The sequence below is a fragment of the Melozone crissalis genome, unplaced genomic scaffold (genome assembly GCF_028551555.1).
Source record: "Melozone crissalis strain CALT ecotype California unplaced genomic scaffold, PUWL_Pcris_2 ptg000019l_1, whole genome shotgun sequence".
NCBI classification, from domain to species: Eukaryota; Metazoa; Chordata; class Aves; order Passeriformes; family Passerellidae; genus Melozone; species Melozone crissalis.
The window spans coordinates 16154032-16167859 of NW_026535797.1; the positions used below are offsets into that span (position 1 = coordinate 16154032).

General features: G+C 41.3%; 1 protein-coding gene across 5 annotated transcripts in view; it reads left to right on the forward strand.

The window, feature by feature from the left end:
* EXOC6 (exocyst complex component 6) overlaps positions 1 to 13630 on the forward strand; it is an 87224-nt gene extending 73594 nt beyond the window's left edge. For all 5 annotated transcript variants that reach the window (XM_054277379.1, XM_054277384.1, XM_054277380.1 and 2 more), the window contains 2 exons: positions 11560 to 11672; positions 12498 to 13630. In XM_054277379.1, the coding sequence (XP_054133354.1) occupies positions 11560 to 11672; positions 12498 to 12630 (246 nt within the window). In that variant the 3' untranslated portion in view covers positions 12631 to 13630. The remainder of the gene's footprint in view (positions 1 to 11559; positions 11673 to 12497) is intronic.
* Positions 13631 to 13828: the final 198 nt, after the last annotated feature.

The window sequence follows — 13828 nt, forward strand, 5'->3', positions numbered from 1 at the left end:
GGAGGCATTAGAGGCTGAATTTTGCCATCATTACTCAGCAGAAGTTCCATGTGTACTGGGATCTGTTGGAGCTAAAATATTAAGAGTAATTATTGCAAATGACATATAAAATAATTTATATTTATTTGGTCTTCCAGGGAAATCATAAGAAATATTTTTTTAGAGAAAACATTTAAAGAAAATACTGTCCATAGGATTGAGGAGAAAATGCATAACCTAAAGAGGAAAAAAAGCATCTTCTAAGGAGAATAATTTCTTGAAGGTGTATTTCTTAGAAAAGAAATTGTATTGGATTATTGCCTTTAAGCAAAATGGGGTTTTTCCCTAATGTGTTTGCAAACCACAGCCCGAGGAGGAAGATTTTTGCAAAAACCCAATTTAGAAAAGGAAATTTCGAGGTATCCAGGTTGCAACTTACTGGGCTTGGAAGCCTTTGTTAAACCAAGTTATCTAGACAAGTTAGCAAAACAAAACCAGGATTTTATATGGGCTATAGTATTTGCTGAAGTGTTTTGAGAGTCATTTGATAGATATAAATAGGGAAGTAAATGTTTTCTTGTAGCTGAAGAGGAAAGTGAGGATTGTCCTTGAAAGAATATGAGAATTTTTTCCTAGTGATTTTGGCTTTCCTTTTAACTCGTCTGTATTTACATTCCTGAGCTACTGACTGCTGAATTCCTTGTCCAGAGGTTCTCAGGTCTAGCATAGCTTTCCCTAAGGGATGTAACTTCATCTGCTGTAAGGGGTGGTTATGCAGCCATACCCTGAGTGAACTTCTTTGGAAGAAATAACTATCTGTTTACAGTAAACTTACGATGGCCACATCTCTAAGTATCTGTGCCTTATGGATTGCCCTGGATTTTTGTTTCTGGATGCAAACAAAATTATGCTGGTTTGTGGCCTGTTATGTCATGAATTTCAGTGGCTTTTCATGTATTCTAGCTCAGCACCCAAGATCAGCTGAGATGCTTTATTGAGCTGTTGCTGTATTTGTATCTGCTTTCTGAAGAAGCATTTCAAACAGACACCTTGTAAATAAAATTCTAAGTGTTTTAATGGCTGCCTAAGAGAAGAATCTGGCACACTGTGGCTGTAATTTTTTACTTGAGATGTGCAACTTTTGAGAAATGCACAGATGCTAAAAGAAACTAAACCAAAAGAAAGTTGTTAATTAAAAAATAATTACTCTGTTGTGTTGAACCAAGCTATTTCCCCTTACCTGCTGTAGAACCTCAGGTTATCTCAGTGCAAGTGATGTGATTCATAGTACACACTGTAGCTCATGGACTTCTGTGGAGATTTAAGTGCTGCAGATTCAAGAGGGCTCATAAACCTTGTAGACCTGTTGTATATCCTCCTGTTAAGTTGAATCAATCTCTGTAGCAATGTAATTTCAGCATATTTCATGGATGTAGTTTTCTCTGGTGGTTTTTCCAAGTCAGAATATGACAAGAAATGACTGGAAAGGTGGGAGAGGGAAATGCCCTGTTCACTGAATCCCTAGTTCCCGGCAGTGCCTGCACGGGTGGTGTCCTGGGTCTGTTCTTGAGCTGCAGCTTTACGCAAAGAGCTCAAGTCTTCTCTTCCTTTGTAAGCACAAAGCTGATGCCATGGAGCTGTGCCGTGCTCACTTGCCTTCCCATAGCCATCAGTTTGCATTTGCATGCCAGGGCTGTGTATCTAAAGCTCCTTCCTTTAATCCTAGAAGTAACTGGACTGAAGTTTAAACTTGGAGATGCATACTTGGGCAGACCTCTGCAGAGGATTAGTTCTAGGGTACAGCAGCCTGTCTAGATTAGGTGTGTGTGTATACAAGGACAGTTTTGGAGTCATTAGAACCAGCATTTGTCAGATAATGACTTCCTGTGGTATGGTGTATATACCATATAAGAGTAAGAGTGTAGGCATCTGGAGTTACTCTTATGGGTAGTGCTAAATGTTAAATGTGGCAGATGGGACAAGAGTGTTCAATTCCAGAACACAGTATGGAAGTGGAAGTGAGTGTGTTTTGTATTCGAATTTTATTCTAGTTACACCAAATTAAATTAATTTTAATTAGATCCACCTCTAAACCAGAGAAGGTAGTTAAAATTTAACTTTAGATTTTTAACTTTTTGACAACATTTTTATAGTGAATCATCTCAAATGGATTTTTACAGGAAGGATTGAGACAAATGGTACAGTTTTAATCCCTGAGAAGTTTACTTTAGGATAGTGTTCCTCATCATATGCTATTTATGGCATTATTTCATAACAAGTGAATAGTTTAAAGCAAACCTGTTGTGAGTCTAGTGCAATTAAAAAAGTAGTGCCTATAGAAAATTAAAGATCAAATAAACTAGACTATAAAATTTCTTTTTAGTAGATGTCAATATTTAAGTACTACTGGCAAACCTGTGTTTGGAAAAACAACCAGAAGCCAAGTGGAAATGCCAGCTGAGATTTACCTCTGCTGTATTAAATCCTTCATAATTTGAACAGTTGAAATTGTCTTTTCAAAGTCTTGTCCAGGTGAGAGGCAGATGGCCTGTTTGGAGGGCTGCCTTTGTCACCCCTGTGTGCTGTTTGAATGTGTACACCTCTGCCTCAGGAGCTCAAAACCAGAAAAAATGGTGAATGACCTGACCATTGCATAATACACAATTTTTAATCCACACAGATTTTGCCATTGACATAGTTTTATGCTTTGTCTGAAGGGACTTTGTGTACGGACTAACACGCTTGACAGGAGCAATTTGGCCGGAGCCCGTGCCCTCTGGAGCCTGACTGTCTGCCAGGCTCCTGCTTTTCAAACTCTTCTCTGCTTCTAGACTCAAAAGATGGTTCTTTTGCTACTAGTCCAGCTTATTCTTTAATGATGAAGAACACCACACTACGTAATAAACATTTTCACTGTAATTAAACAAATCTTCTTTGAAGAGGTATTACTTGTTGCTGTACTGCGTGTTTCATAGGGCCTAGCTATTTATATTTGTCTCAGAAACTATTTTTCTGTGTCTTCTGATGTTATATCTTGGGCTGCTTGAAGTTTTAATGGGATTTGTAAAAATTATATGTTGTGAGTGTTTTTCTGGTTATGGTAACAGCAACAAGCTTGTTCACGTGGCTTCAGCAGCAAGTATTCTATTTTATAGGCAGGCCTAAGTTCATTTGAAGTGCCAAAGAATAAAAAAAAAAAATCATGAATGTAACAAGACCAGGCATTTCTCAAAACATAACTCACGATCCAGATTTTAGGAAAGAATTCTGTCCCTTGCAAGGATTTTTTCTTATAAAAGTATATGAACACAAATAACTTCTGTTTTCTCTTAGCATAGCAACAAATCCCAATGGTTCATCTGTCATAACATTATACATTGTACATTTATGAATGTGTTGAGGATTGTATCCCAACATTCAAGATAGTGACAGATACAATTTCACTTATAAATTTGAAACAGATGGTAGCATTTAAATACAAAATTATTTCATTCTTGTGAACATTTCAACGTCCCAAATTTGGACACAATTTCTAAATGTATGGTGCTTAAAAGAAAAAGGCAGGTTTTAATGCAGTGGCTTAAAAACTGAAAGACACTGCCTTTCTAACACAGACTATCCTTCCTTTGAAAATCCAGGGCTCAGTTTTCAAAGCTTTGTCTAGGAATTTAGCCTGCGACCCCCATTGACACTAATGGGAATTGCATAGCTAAGTCCCCATAACATCACTTTGAAAATCCATTTGTTGTACCAATTCAGAAAAATGACATAAACTACGGGGAGACATTCACAGATCAAGAGAGCAATGTACACTTTGAAATACAAGACCAATTTGCGTTATCCCAGTTATGTGATCAGTAGAAGGGATTCTGAAATTCACCACATTCACAAAATAAGTCACCAGGTCTAAATAAAACAAAATATTTTGGCAAGTGGCAGGCAGACTTGCTAACCAGGCTAACAAGATGTTTGTCAGCAGTAATGAACACCTACTGATCAAGTGATAATTGTGTTTGGTTGGTATGGTGTTATTCTACAGTTAGCAAACTCTCTTTTTTTCTTTCAAGCTGGACTTAGGTATCTACATTTTAAGTAGTTCTGTTGTTCCTTTGCAACCAAGAAATGTTCAGAGTAAACAAGACTTGTCTTTGTCCAGTTTTGATTCTGATCCTGGTCCTTTATGTTTTGTTTTCCAATTTAGTAAGTGTTCTCATGGAGCTTTAATTAACAGGAACATAACTTGGTGAATAATGATGGTATTATCTTGATGGCCATGCAGATGGTTTTTGTTGGAAATACGTGTATACCTGTGTAACATATGTTCATGTATACTCGTGCACAAAACCTAAGCAAACATTAAAACAGTGTTGTTGTTGTTGTTGTGTAGCTGTGTTACTGCAGTGCCTAGGAGTCCCAGTCATGGACCATGGCCCCATTATGCGGGGCAGAATATAAATAAGTGTTTTAACAAAAGAAAGACAGTGCTGCCTCAGAGTTCCCAAAGCAATGAGATTATAGCTCCACTGAAAGGTTAACGTTATGTCAGAGATTATGAAACAGCAACAGTTCTGGTTGACAGGCTTCCTTTTGGGTCCTGAAACCCATTTGTCCTTAAAACAAGGCAGGGTGGATTGGTACAGTGTGAGCTCCTTGGAGTAGGAAATGTTTCAGACTGGAACATTTGTGAGTGGCTTTTGAGAGTTTACTGTGTTTAAAATTAAAAAGTCACCTTCAAGTTTGGTGCTTTGCTTGCTCCAAAGCCCAATAAAAGTATAAATAATTGAAATATTAAGGTGTTTGCTCTGTCTTAGGGGCTGAAATGATACATAGCTAGCAATAGTCTTTTTTTTTCCCTAGGCCAAAAGCCATGCATCCTCAAGGGAAAAATTGTAATGTTACTTCTGTGTTCTTTCGTAAGAAAAGATTGGGTGTAGCTTGCAGTTGTATATGCCTGGCACTATTCATTTCCCAGAAGAGTTCACCGTATTCTAGGCTTTGGGTTTTTTTAATTAAAGAGGTCAAAATCCATTATATCAAAATTTCAAAGAATTTGCCAATTAGCTGTAGTCTGTGATGCCCAGCAGGTGGCTTTTATACTATTAAAGGGAGATTGTTTCCATCTCTGATCAAAGCGAAAGCAAAACAAAAGAAAATATAGAATATTTTGCTGTACACAGTGCAAACCACATGCTGTGTAAATTATGTGAAAACTGTACATGAGAGACTGTTCAGTCATCCCACTTCAAGAAAAGGTTCTGTATATTTTCACACTGATCCTCGGGAGGATTTCAATGGTAATGTCTAAGTCTGTTTAGATTACTGATTAGCTGAGAAGGTTAGACAGCTTGCTATTTCCTAAAATGAAGACTTTAGCATTTTCCTTATTTAAAAGTAAAAGTAAAAAAGCACAATTAAGTAGATAATGAATTTACTAGAAGTGAAATTAGAAAAAGCTGAGCATGCTGGAATGTTCAGGATGCAAAAAATTTCCAATTTGCACTTTTGAATGAATCTAAACTTCCCTGATTTTTGCCTACTTAAAAGAATGTTTGTGACCTTTTGACCCTTTTGTTATCCCTTACTCAGAAAGGCCTTTATTCTGTAAGACTTAGGTATAAAAAAATAAAAAGAGCATTAATGGCGTAACAGTCCTTTCTGATCACCCTGTGTAAGATGTTTATGCAAAGTGTCAATAGAAGCAATTGGCCTAACAGTGTGACAACCTGCTTTGCTTGGAAATGGGCTAATCTCCTGTTTGGGTTATCCAGAGGTCAGGTAAGGATTTCTTTTTTGCACTCCCCGTAGCGCACGGGTACATAACCTGCAAACACTACAGGGCAGAAATCAGAAGCAATTGAGCCTAAGGATGCCACAAAGCATTTTTAGTTAATCCTGACCTGTTTGCTTTTCCTGATTTTTTTTTTTTCTTCTGCTTTCTTTTAGTTTTTCCGTTCTTGGTCCCATCCCGGAGAATCTGAGTGTATAACACACAATGATGACAGGGACTCTACCAATTTCATTATCTGCTTCACTGTGTGGTTTTCTTCTTCTTTTTTTTTTTTTTTTTTTTTTTTTCCCAAACAGGCATCATCCCACTCTTTTTTGAAGTTCACGTGGAAACCTACTTTAAATCTCAGTTTTTGAGGGCTGCCCCCTTTGCCCTGTCACAGCAGGCTGGAACTCAATAAGAGCTCAGGCAAGCGTAGCAGGCCGGGCAATGGGCCTTGGCGGGCTGCACGCTGTGAACTCCTGCCTCTCTGAATCAGCTTCTGTGTGTTTTTATAACTGCCTTTTTTTTCCCTGTTAATTATGCCCCAAGGCTGTGGAAAGACAGCATTTATCTGTTTCAACAGACTAAGCAGCAAGTGTTCTGACATGTTTATCAGGCAAATTGTACCTGACAAAAGGTAATTACACATGCAATCAAGTCCAGAAGTAACTGGGTGATTAGGGGTTAATAAACTGTTTAGCATAAGAAATATTGTGAGCAAGGAGAGTGGGCCAGAACTGACATAACTGACAGTGATATATTAAAAGAATTACTTTTCATTGGATGGAATATTTGACTTTACTGAAAGGTAAGTAGGAAATTAAGTGTACAACTCAGTTTCATCTCCAGCTCCTGAATCACTGGTGCCATTTGTACAACCAAAGCTATTTGCTGATGCTCATGCTGCTTCAGAAGAGATTGCAACTTGCACCATTCCATCTTGCATTAAGATACCTTTATAATTTACAATTAGGATTTTTGTAGTATAAGCAGCACAGCGTCTAATGGACATTGCCCCCATTTCCATCTGCAAAGCTCATGTCTCCTCCTTCTGTCTGTTGCTGTGCTCACTCTGTGCATAGCTATTTCCCAAAGTTGCATTCTCTTCCAAGATTATTCCTGACAGTTGCCCAAAAGTAAAAAGGAAAGGGCATCTGTATGATATCTGAGGATGTGACAAGAGGCTCAGATGTCATTGAAAGGGCCGGATGGTCGATTCCAGCAGTTCCCAGTGCACAAAAGTCTCACGTAATTACAAGATGGCCTAAATACAGGACTATGGCTGAGCTGCTCTGAACTTTAGGTAATACAATGCAAAGCTTTAGTGAGCAATGATAAAGAGTAATTTCTATTCAAACACGGCCATATCACCTAGATACTGGGAAAACGCTAGAGAACTAACTTTGAGGAATAGGTGCAAGTACCCTATTTGAAATCAGAATTCTGTCCCTAAAAGTTTAAAATCTTTCTCTCATAGCATCAGTATTATAATGTTTTGTCTTAACTGATCCTGTTAGCTAACAAGGTCTTACAGTAGGAGTAACCAAGCCTTTTAACCAAAACATAGTTTAGTATCTTTTAAAATAAGTCTTCCAATTAAAAATAGCAGTGTTACCTGTGTAATGTCAGAAATTACTATAAACTTTTACGTAAGTACACATAAACACCTTTTCTTTTCCTAGTGATGTTTATTTCTACAAAGACACCTAATATTTACACATAAAAGGCATCTAGAAAATACCTACACATGAAGGGAAAATTACAGAATCAAAGCAATGTAGAGTATAATTCAAAGTAAAAGTGCAGTACAGCAACCAGAGGCTTAAGTTACCTATAATGTTAGAAGTATATATGTGACTAATAATGTAATGGTTTGGGAAAGCAACACTGTTGCACATACAGTAGAAGAAAAGTGCTGCTCTCTGATCATCAGCCCTGATGGTTCCAAGATGTTGGATGAAGGTTCTCCTTGTATCACCTTTAGAAAAGCAAAATCTTCTAAATAAGGTGGAAGTGTGGGCTGTATCTTGTAAATGTAAGTAAGTGGACAACATGTAGGATGTTCTTGGCGGTGTACAGGAACGGCTGAAGCTTGTTCTTTTTTTTTCCCTTGTTCCTTTTTTTTTCCACAATGACTCAGACACACATCTCTGCAAATTGTTCCTAGTCAGAAGAGAATAATTGCTCCTTGCTCCTAGGGAAGCATATTCTGCTCCATTATAAAATACTTGGGTATAGTATTGCCTGTCTGAGCTTATTCTTATTTTTCATGGGTATTATGGGACGAAGAGCACAGCAGTGCCATTGTTCTTGGGTAGCAGAGTACATATATTTAGTTTATTTGGTGCTTCACAGTGTTTTTGCTGCATGATAAGCTGGTTCTGACTAAACACCCTTGGGTGGCTCCTTATGTGGGGCTGAGACTGCCTTTCTGTCAGGTTTTTTCCACACATGTTAACTTAGGAAAGATAGATGTGCAAAATAAACATTTTTCGTATTGTAATTTCAAGGCAAGTTGTGCACAGTCTAACCTTAAAGGAGTTGCAGCCAGTAGCACGGGTATGATGTGATAAAACTCTGTTGCCTTTGACTGATTTTTGAGGCTGGGAAATGCTTATTGCCAGGACCTACTGTTTGCCCATATTTGACCGTGTATGCCAGTGTGGGGCATTCCTTGTTAGACAATACATTTCATTTTCAGTTATTGTCTCAGTAATAGTGAAAGCTTTAATAAATAAAACAGTAGTAGGGAAATGTTGCTGTAACTTGGCCTTGGTTTGATCCTAGATGTTGCAGTAAAAACTACTGTCACAGAACCAACATTGGGCTGTGCATCCACTGAGCCTGGGTGCCGGGGCAGATGTAGGTGATAGGAATGGCCAGGACACAGATCCCAAGAGCTGCACACCAGGCAGCTCTTCCCACCCCACAGCATGCAGTATTTGCTGTCCAAGCCCACTGCGTACAGCAGTGTGCCACGGTGCAGAACTGCAGCTGTGATGGGACAAAATGCACAGTGCATAATCGTGCACAGCAGCAGTCTGGGCTCCAGCAGTGTCTGCAGCTCCCTGCCACATTTAATCCTGATCCAGGACATGATTGTCACACTGCAGCCCCTGAAGAGATGCACAGAAGGAGGGAAGGGGGCTGTGACTGACTGGCATGTGTCATTTGATTGCATGTCTGGGCCTTTGAGCTACCTGCCACGTGTCATGACAGCAGCTTGAACTTAAGAGATTTATTAGCATGAGGTTGGTTGTGTGAAGCTCTTTGACCATGCATGGAGCAGGGAAGGAGCTCTGGGTACATCACCCTTGCCAATAGTGTCTCTTTAGGTGTTCATTCTTGAGGGCCAGGACTGTGTTGGAGTGCACAGAATATGCTTCATGTTCTGTGTGACATTTTTTTACCTCGTGTTAAAAAACAACAGGCTTCGTGGTCTGTTTAGAGCCCTACATGCTTACTTGTGTTTGGCCAGGTGACAAATGAGGTGTAATCTTCCAGTCATCATTATCACTGAGATTTCCCAGAGCCATGGCACAATCAGTTGAGTCAACCCTTGAAAGCATTGTATGAAACTCACTCATGCAGTATTGTCAGGGAAGTTTCTTTGAACTTGTCAGCACTGTAATTGTGTCAGTCATCAATGGCTTTGGCTGCACATTGCTAGCAGGATACTTTAGGTACCTTTCACCCATATGAGCTTCAGGGTTGTTTAAGATTTACCCAGAATCCTCTATTTCAGTGGTACAGTAGGGATAAGAAATGAAATCTTTCACTTCTTACTCACTGAATACAACTGCAGGAACATGGGTCCATCCTTAAGGACCATGTCCCGTGTGAAGCCCATGACAAGTAGCACTGTAAGTAGCAATAAGTTATTAATCACCAGATTATATCATTTGGGTTCCTGTCAGCTTTATCCTCACACCTTGCCTTGTGCATCTGCCTGTCCTATCTTTCCACTCTTTTGGTTGTGTTTTAAATTACCTCTGTGAGGACTGGCACCCGAACTGTGTAACACAGGTAATAACAAGTGATGAGTAACATGCAACTGAGGCTGTGAGTTTCACAACTGAGTTATCAAGCCTTCCCAAGTCTGTTTGCATGGTGAGTGAAGGCATGTTCTCAGCAACTCAGTAAAATTGGTGTGTCCATCTTGAGAAAGGGCATTATGGGAAAGAACTGTTTGAATTTGATCTTGGTGCTTATAATGGATGTCTAGTCAGCAGAGAGTGAAATTGCCTCCTTGGGTTTTAGATCCTTTCACCTCTATGAAGTAGTTAAATGTAAAATGTGAGTAGGTGTGTCAGAGGTCCGTTATAATGCCAGGAAATGTTGCTACCTAGTCCTAAAATATTACACTACAAATAAGGAAGAAGTAATTAATTAGAAAAATATGTATTTAAATTAGATGCTATATTTGAAAGTAACATAAGAAAGTGGTTTGGAAGTGGAAAACTTTGCAAAAGAGAGGCATTGAAATTTGAATCTGGGAAGACTGGATGTATACTTTTCTGTAAATGAATTGGTGTTATGATTTTGGGCATGAGCATTTTGCTGGACTCTTCTGACAGTTTGTCACGCTGAGAAGTTTAAGGCAAGGTAAGGTTCTCTTGGGTGCAGCCCTCCTCTTAGTGTAGCCTGAGAAGTCAGATGGGTGAGCACCTGCTGCACGTCTGCCTGTGGGAGCAGGGGCTGCCACTGTTGTGTCCCAGCTCTAACAGCTCTGATCAGGCATAGCAGAAACAAATGTTTGAAGTGAACAGTTCTTCCTTGAAATAGCAAAATTATGTGACTTGCAGTAGTCTGTTACATTTTTTTCAAGTAGTTTTGTTACACAAAATCCTGTTCCAGCCCACCTTTCCAGCATTACTGATTCAGGGCAAGCAGGGCTCTAGGTTACACTGAGGACCCAGCTCAGCAGAGCAGCCTCGGGCACTGCGCGCTGGGGCGAAGTGTTGTTAATGGTTCCCAAGGCTTTTTTTAACAGTAGGTTTGGCTAACACGGGACAGCCTGAGAACAAGCCCTTGTTAGCCCTCAGCAGCAGGACAAGGCCAGGCCCCAGACGCAGGGGGAAGCTGGGGCGCCCCGCCATTGACGTCAATGGCAGTGGGGCCCACTGGCGCGCAGGTAGCCGTGGGAAAGGCATCCCCGAGCAGGGCTGCCTGTGCCCTGGCCCCTGGCAGCCTGGGCAGGGTGCCCAGCGGTGCCTGGCCTGCACCCCGTGATGGTGGAGGGGCAATCAGGCTTTGAGGGCCGTGAGGGTGCTGGAGGTTCAGTATCGTGTCTGATTGTAAAAGCAGGCTGGTTTATTGTTGAACAGCAGCTCTCAGATCATGAGTCCAAGACATGATTTGAAACTGCAGCCAAGTGTAGTATTGTGGTTGGAGACTTTTTGTTCCTCCACTGAAATGTTTGGGTTTGTTTGGGCCAGAAGTGTGCCCAGGGCTTGGCTCGGAGTTTCAGGGATCAGTTATAATGGAGACTGCAGCCAGGAGGTGTTTAATTCACTTTAATTGGACTACCTGAACCTTGTTTAAATTAGTGTGAGAAGCAGCAGATACTAGCATCCCTGTCTTGCTCCCCACGGTAAAGCAAGTTCCTAAATACTAAATCGTGAAGCCATCAGCATCCCCTCCTGGGGCCAAACCCGCACAGCCGCCTCCCTGCACATTGAGGGAGGTGAGAGACGTTAAAGAAAGAAATGGGCAGGTGAAGGGGGGTGGTGGCTGGGCTCGGCGGGGGCTGCGCCCGGCCTCTCTCCGCAGAGCCTCCCGCACTCTGTCACCCGCCTCTCCCCCCGCAGCTCCTGGACCTCTTTATGGTGTGGGACTGGTCCACCTACCTGGCGGACTACGGGCAGGCCACCTCCAAGTACCTGCGGGTCAACCCCAGCACGGCCCTCACGCTCCTGGAGAAGTAAGTGCGGGGGCCGGAGCTGCCGGCGCGGGATGCGGAGCGGGGCCGGGGCCGGAGCCGCCCTGCCGGGAGCGGCGGGGCCGGGCCGCGGGAGCAGCCGGCGGCTCCCGGAGTGCCGCTCGGGGCAAGGGAGACGCTGAGCTTTGGCCGTGGTGAAGCGGTGCGGGCGTCTCGGCCGGTCTGGCGGGCGGGCAGGGAGAGCAGGGCGCGTTACCGGCAGCGCGGTACCAACCTGCTGTAAAAACCGCATCAAACAAAACACGTTGTGGTTTAAATACGCTTTCTAACAGTGTTTTCTCTCCTCTCCTGCCTGCGATGAAAATGTCTTTTGCAGAGTTCACAGAGGGTATGTATCGCCTATATTGTTACAAAATATTGTTTCTGTAACTTGCCTAATTTCCCGAATTTCGTTTTTGTATCCGTTGGTATGGGAAATCAACAATATAGATGCCCGTTATTTATGGTGAATGAAATTCACCCATTCGCTGAGTCTGAATTTATCATGGAAGCAGATGATACTAACGGGTTTTCTGACTTGATTCTCTCCTAAGGCAATTGGTAGGATCAGGGTCCTGCTGAAGGGGGATTTGCTTAATACTTACAGGTTATTTGTGAAGTAGTATTTGTTGAAACAAACACGTTCTGCACTTCTGCATTGCAGAAGTTTAATTTAAGAACACATAGTGAACAGGTTTTGTAATCTTCCAGTTCTTATTAGCAGAAAGATCAAAAGAAGAACATTAGTAAACCAATCTAAATAGTCGGATTTTTCCTTTTCAATTTATGTTTCTGATGTGTTTGTCATTTGTTTTTTTATTTCTCTAGAATGAAAGACTCCAGCAAAAAGAACAACATTTTTGCTCAGTTCAGGAAGAATGACCGTGACAAGCAGAAGCTAATAGAGACTGTAGTGAAACAACTTAGGAGTTTAGTGAATGGTATGTCCCAGCACACATAGGCCTCTTAAATCGACAGTATCTCATCCCACCAAGAGATGTTTCTTATCCACTATTTCTACTAAGCAAATGGTGATACCAATTAGGACTTTTGTTTGACCGAGAAAAGGAAAAATGCAGTAGATAGATTGTACATGTAGTCTTCAACAAACAATTCTTTGTACGTATTTTTAATGGGTCGAATACTATTTTGTATATTGTAAACAAATGGTGAAAAACGAGGTTGTACAATAAAAACCAGCGCAGTCATACTGTACATGGAACTGTTGAACTGTAAATATGTTATTTAAATATCTGCAGATATGGTGTCCAAAATTTTGCTCCGAGTAGGAATTATTTGAGAAATGATCCCTTAGTTGCTGTTTTCTGGTTGAATCCTAATTTAAAGTTTTTAAGCTTGAGATACTTGTATTTCAGATGCCGCTTACTGTTTTCCTGCATTAAATGTATATTAGCCCTAAAGTGATTTGACATAATTTTGTATACCAGGTTTTGTAGTCTGGAGGTATGAAAAGGTCTTCTGATTTTTAGTACCTTTGAAAACTACCCGAGAATTAGACTTGATATCTATTTAGCATTAGGACTTACAGGCGTTGTTCTCCAAAAGGGTTTAATCTTGAGGTTGTGAATGTAAATAACCATTTGATTTCTTTATAATGTGACATGTTGTTTCGTTTTGGTTTTGTTCCTCAGGGTTACTATTTCTAACTGTACTTTTGTAAGATCTCGGGTTCTTTATCCCAGGTTGCAGTAAGGAATAGGTTTGCCGCTGTTGTTTTCGTGCCGCATCTGTTTGTTAGTTTGCGCTTTCTCCTGCCAGCCCCATCCCAGCGATTGGCATTTTGTCCCACTACCGGTCTCTTTGCACTGTCCCCTCCTGGCTATTTTAGACACTATAGAGAATGTCTAACAAATACAAACCAAATGGAACGTGTAAAAATAATGTACATTTCGCTGTATTTTTAAGTTATTGACGGTCTAAATACAGTAATATAAACCTCACCCGTATTGCTGTTTAATTTCACACACGGGAGCACACCTCGGAGCCGGTTTCGCGGGACCTGTGCAGGTCCCGACTCATTGGTGATTTTCCCCTGGGAAGGCGGCCGGGGATCCGCGCGGCCCCGACGGCGGGGTGCGGGCCGGGAGCGCTGCAGGCCGGGGAGCCGGGGGCGGTGGGGCTGCGGAGCAGGGCTGGGG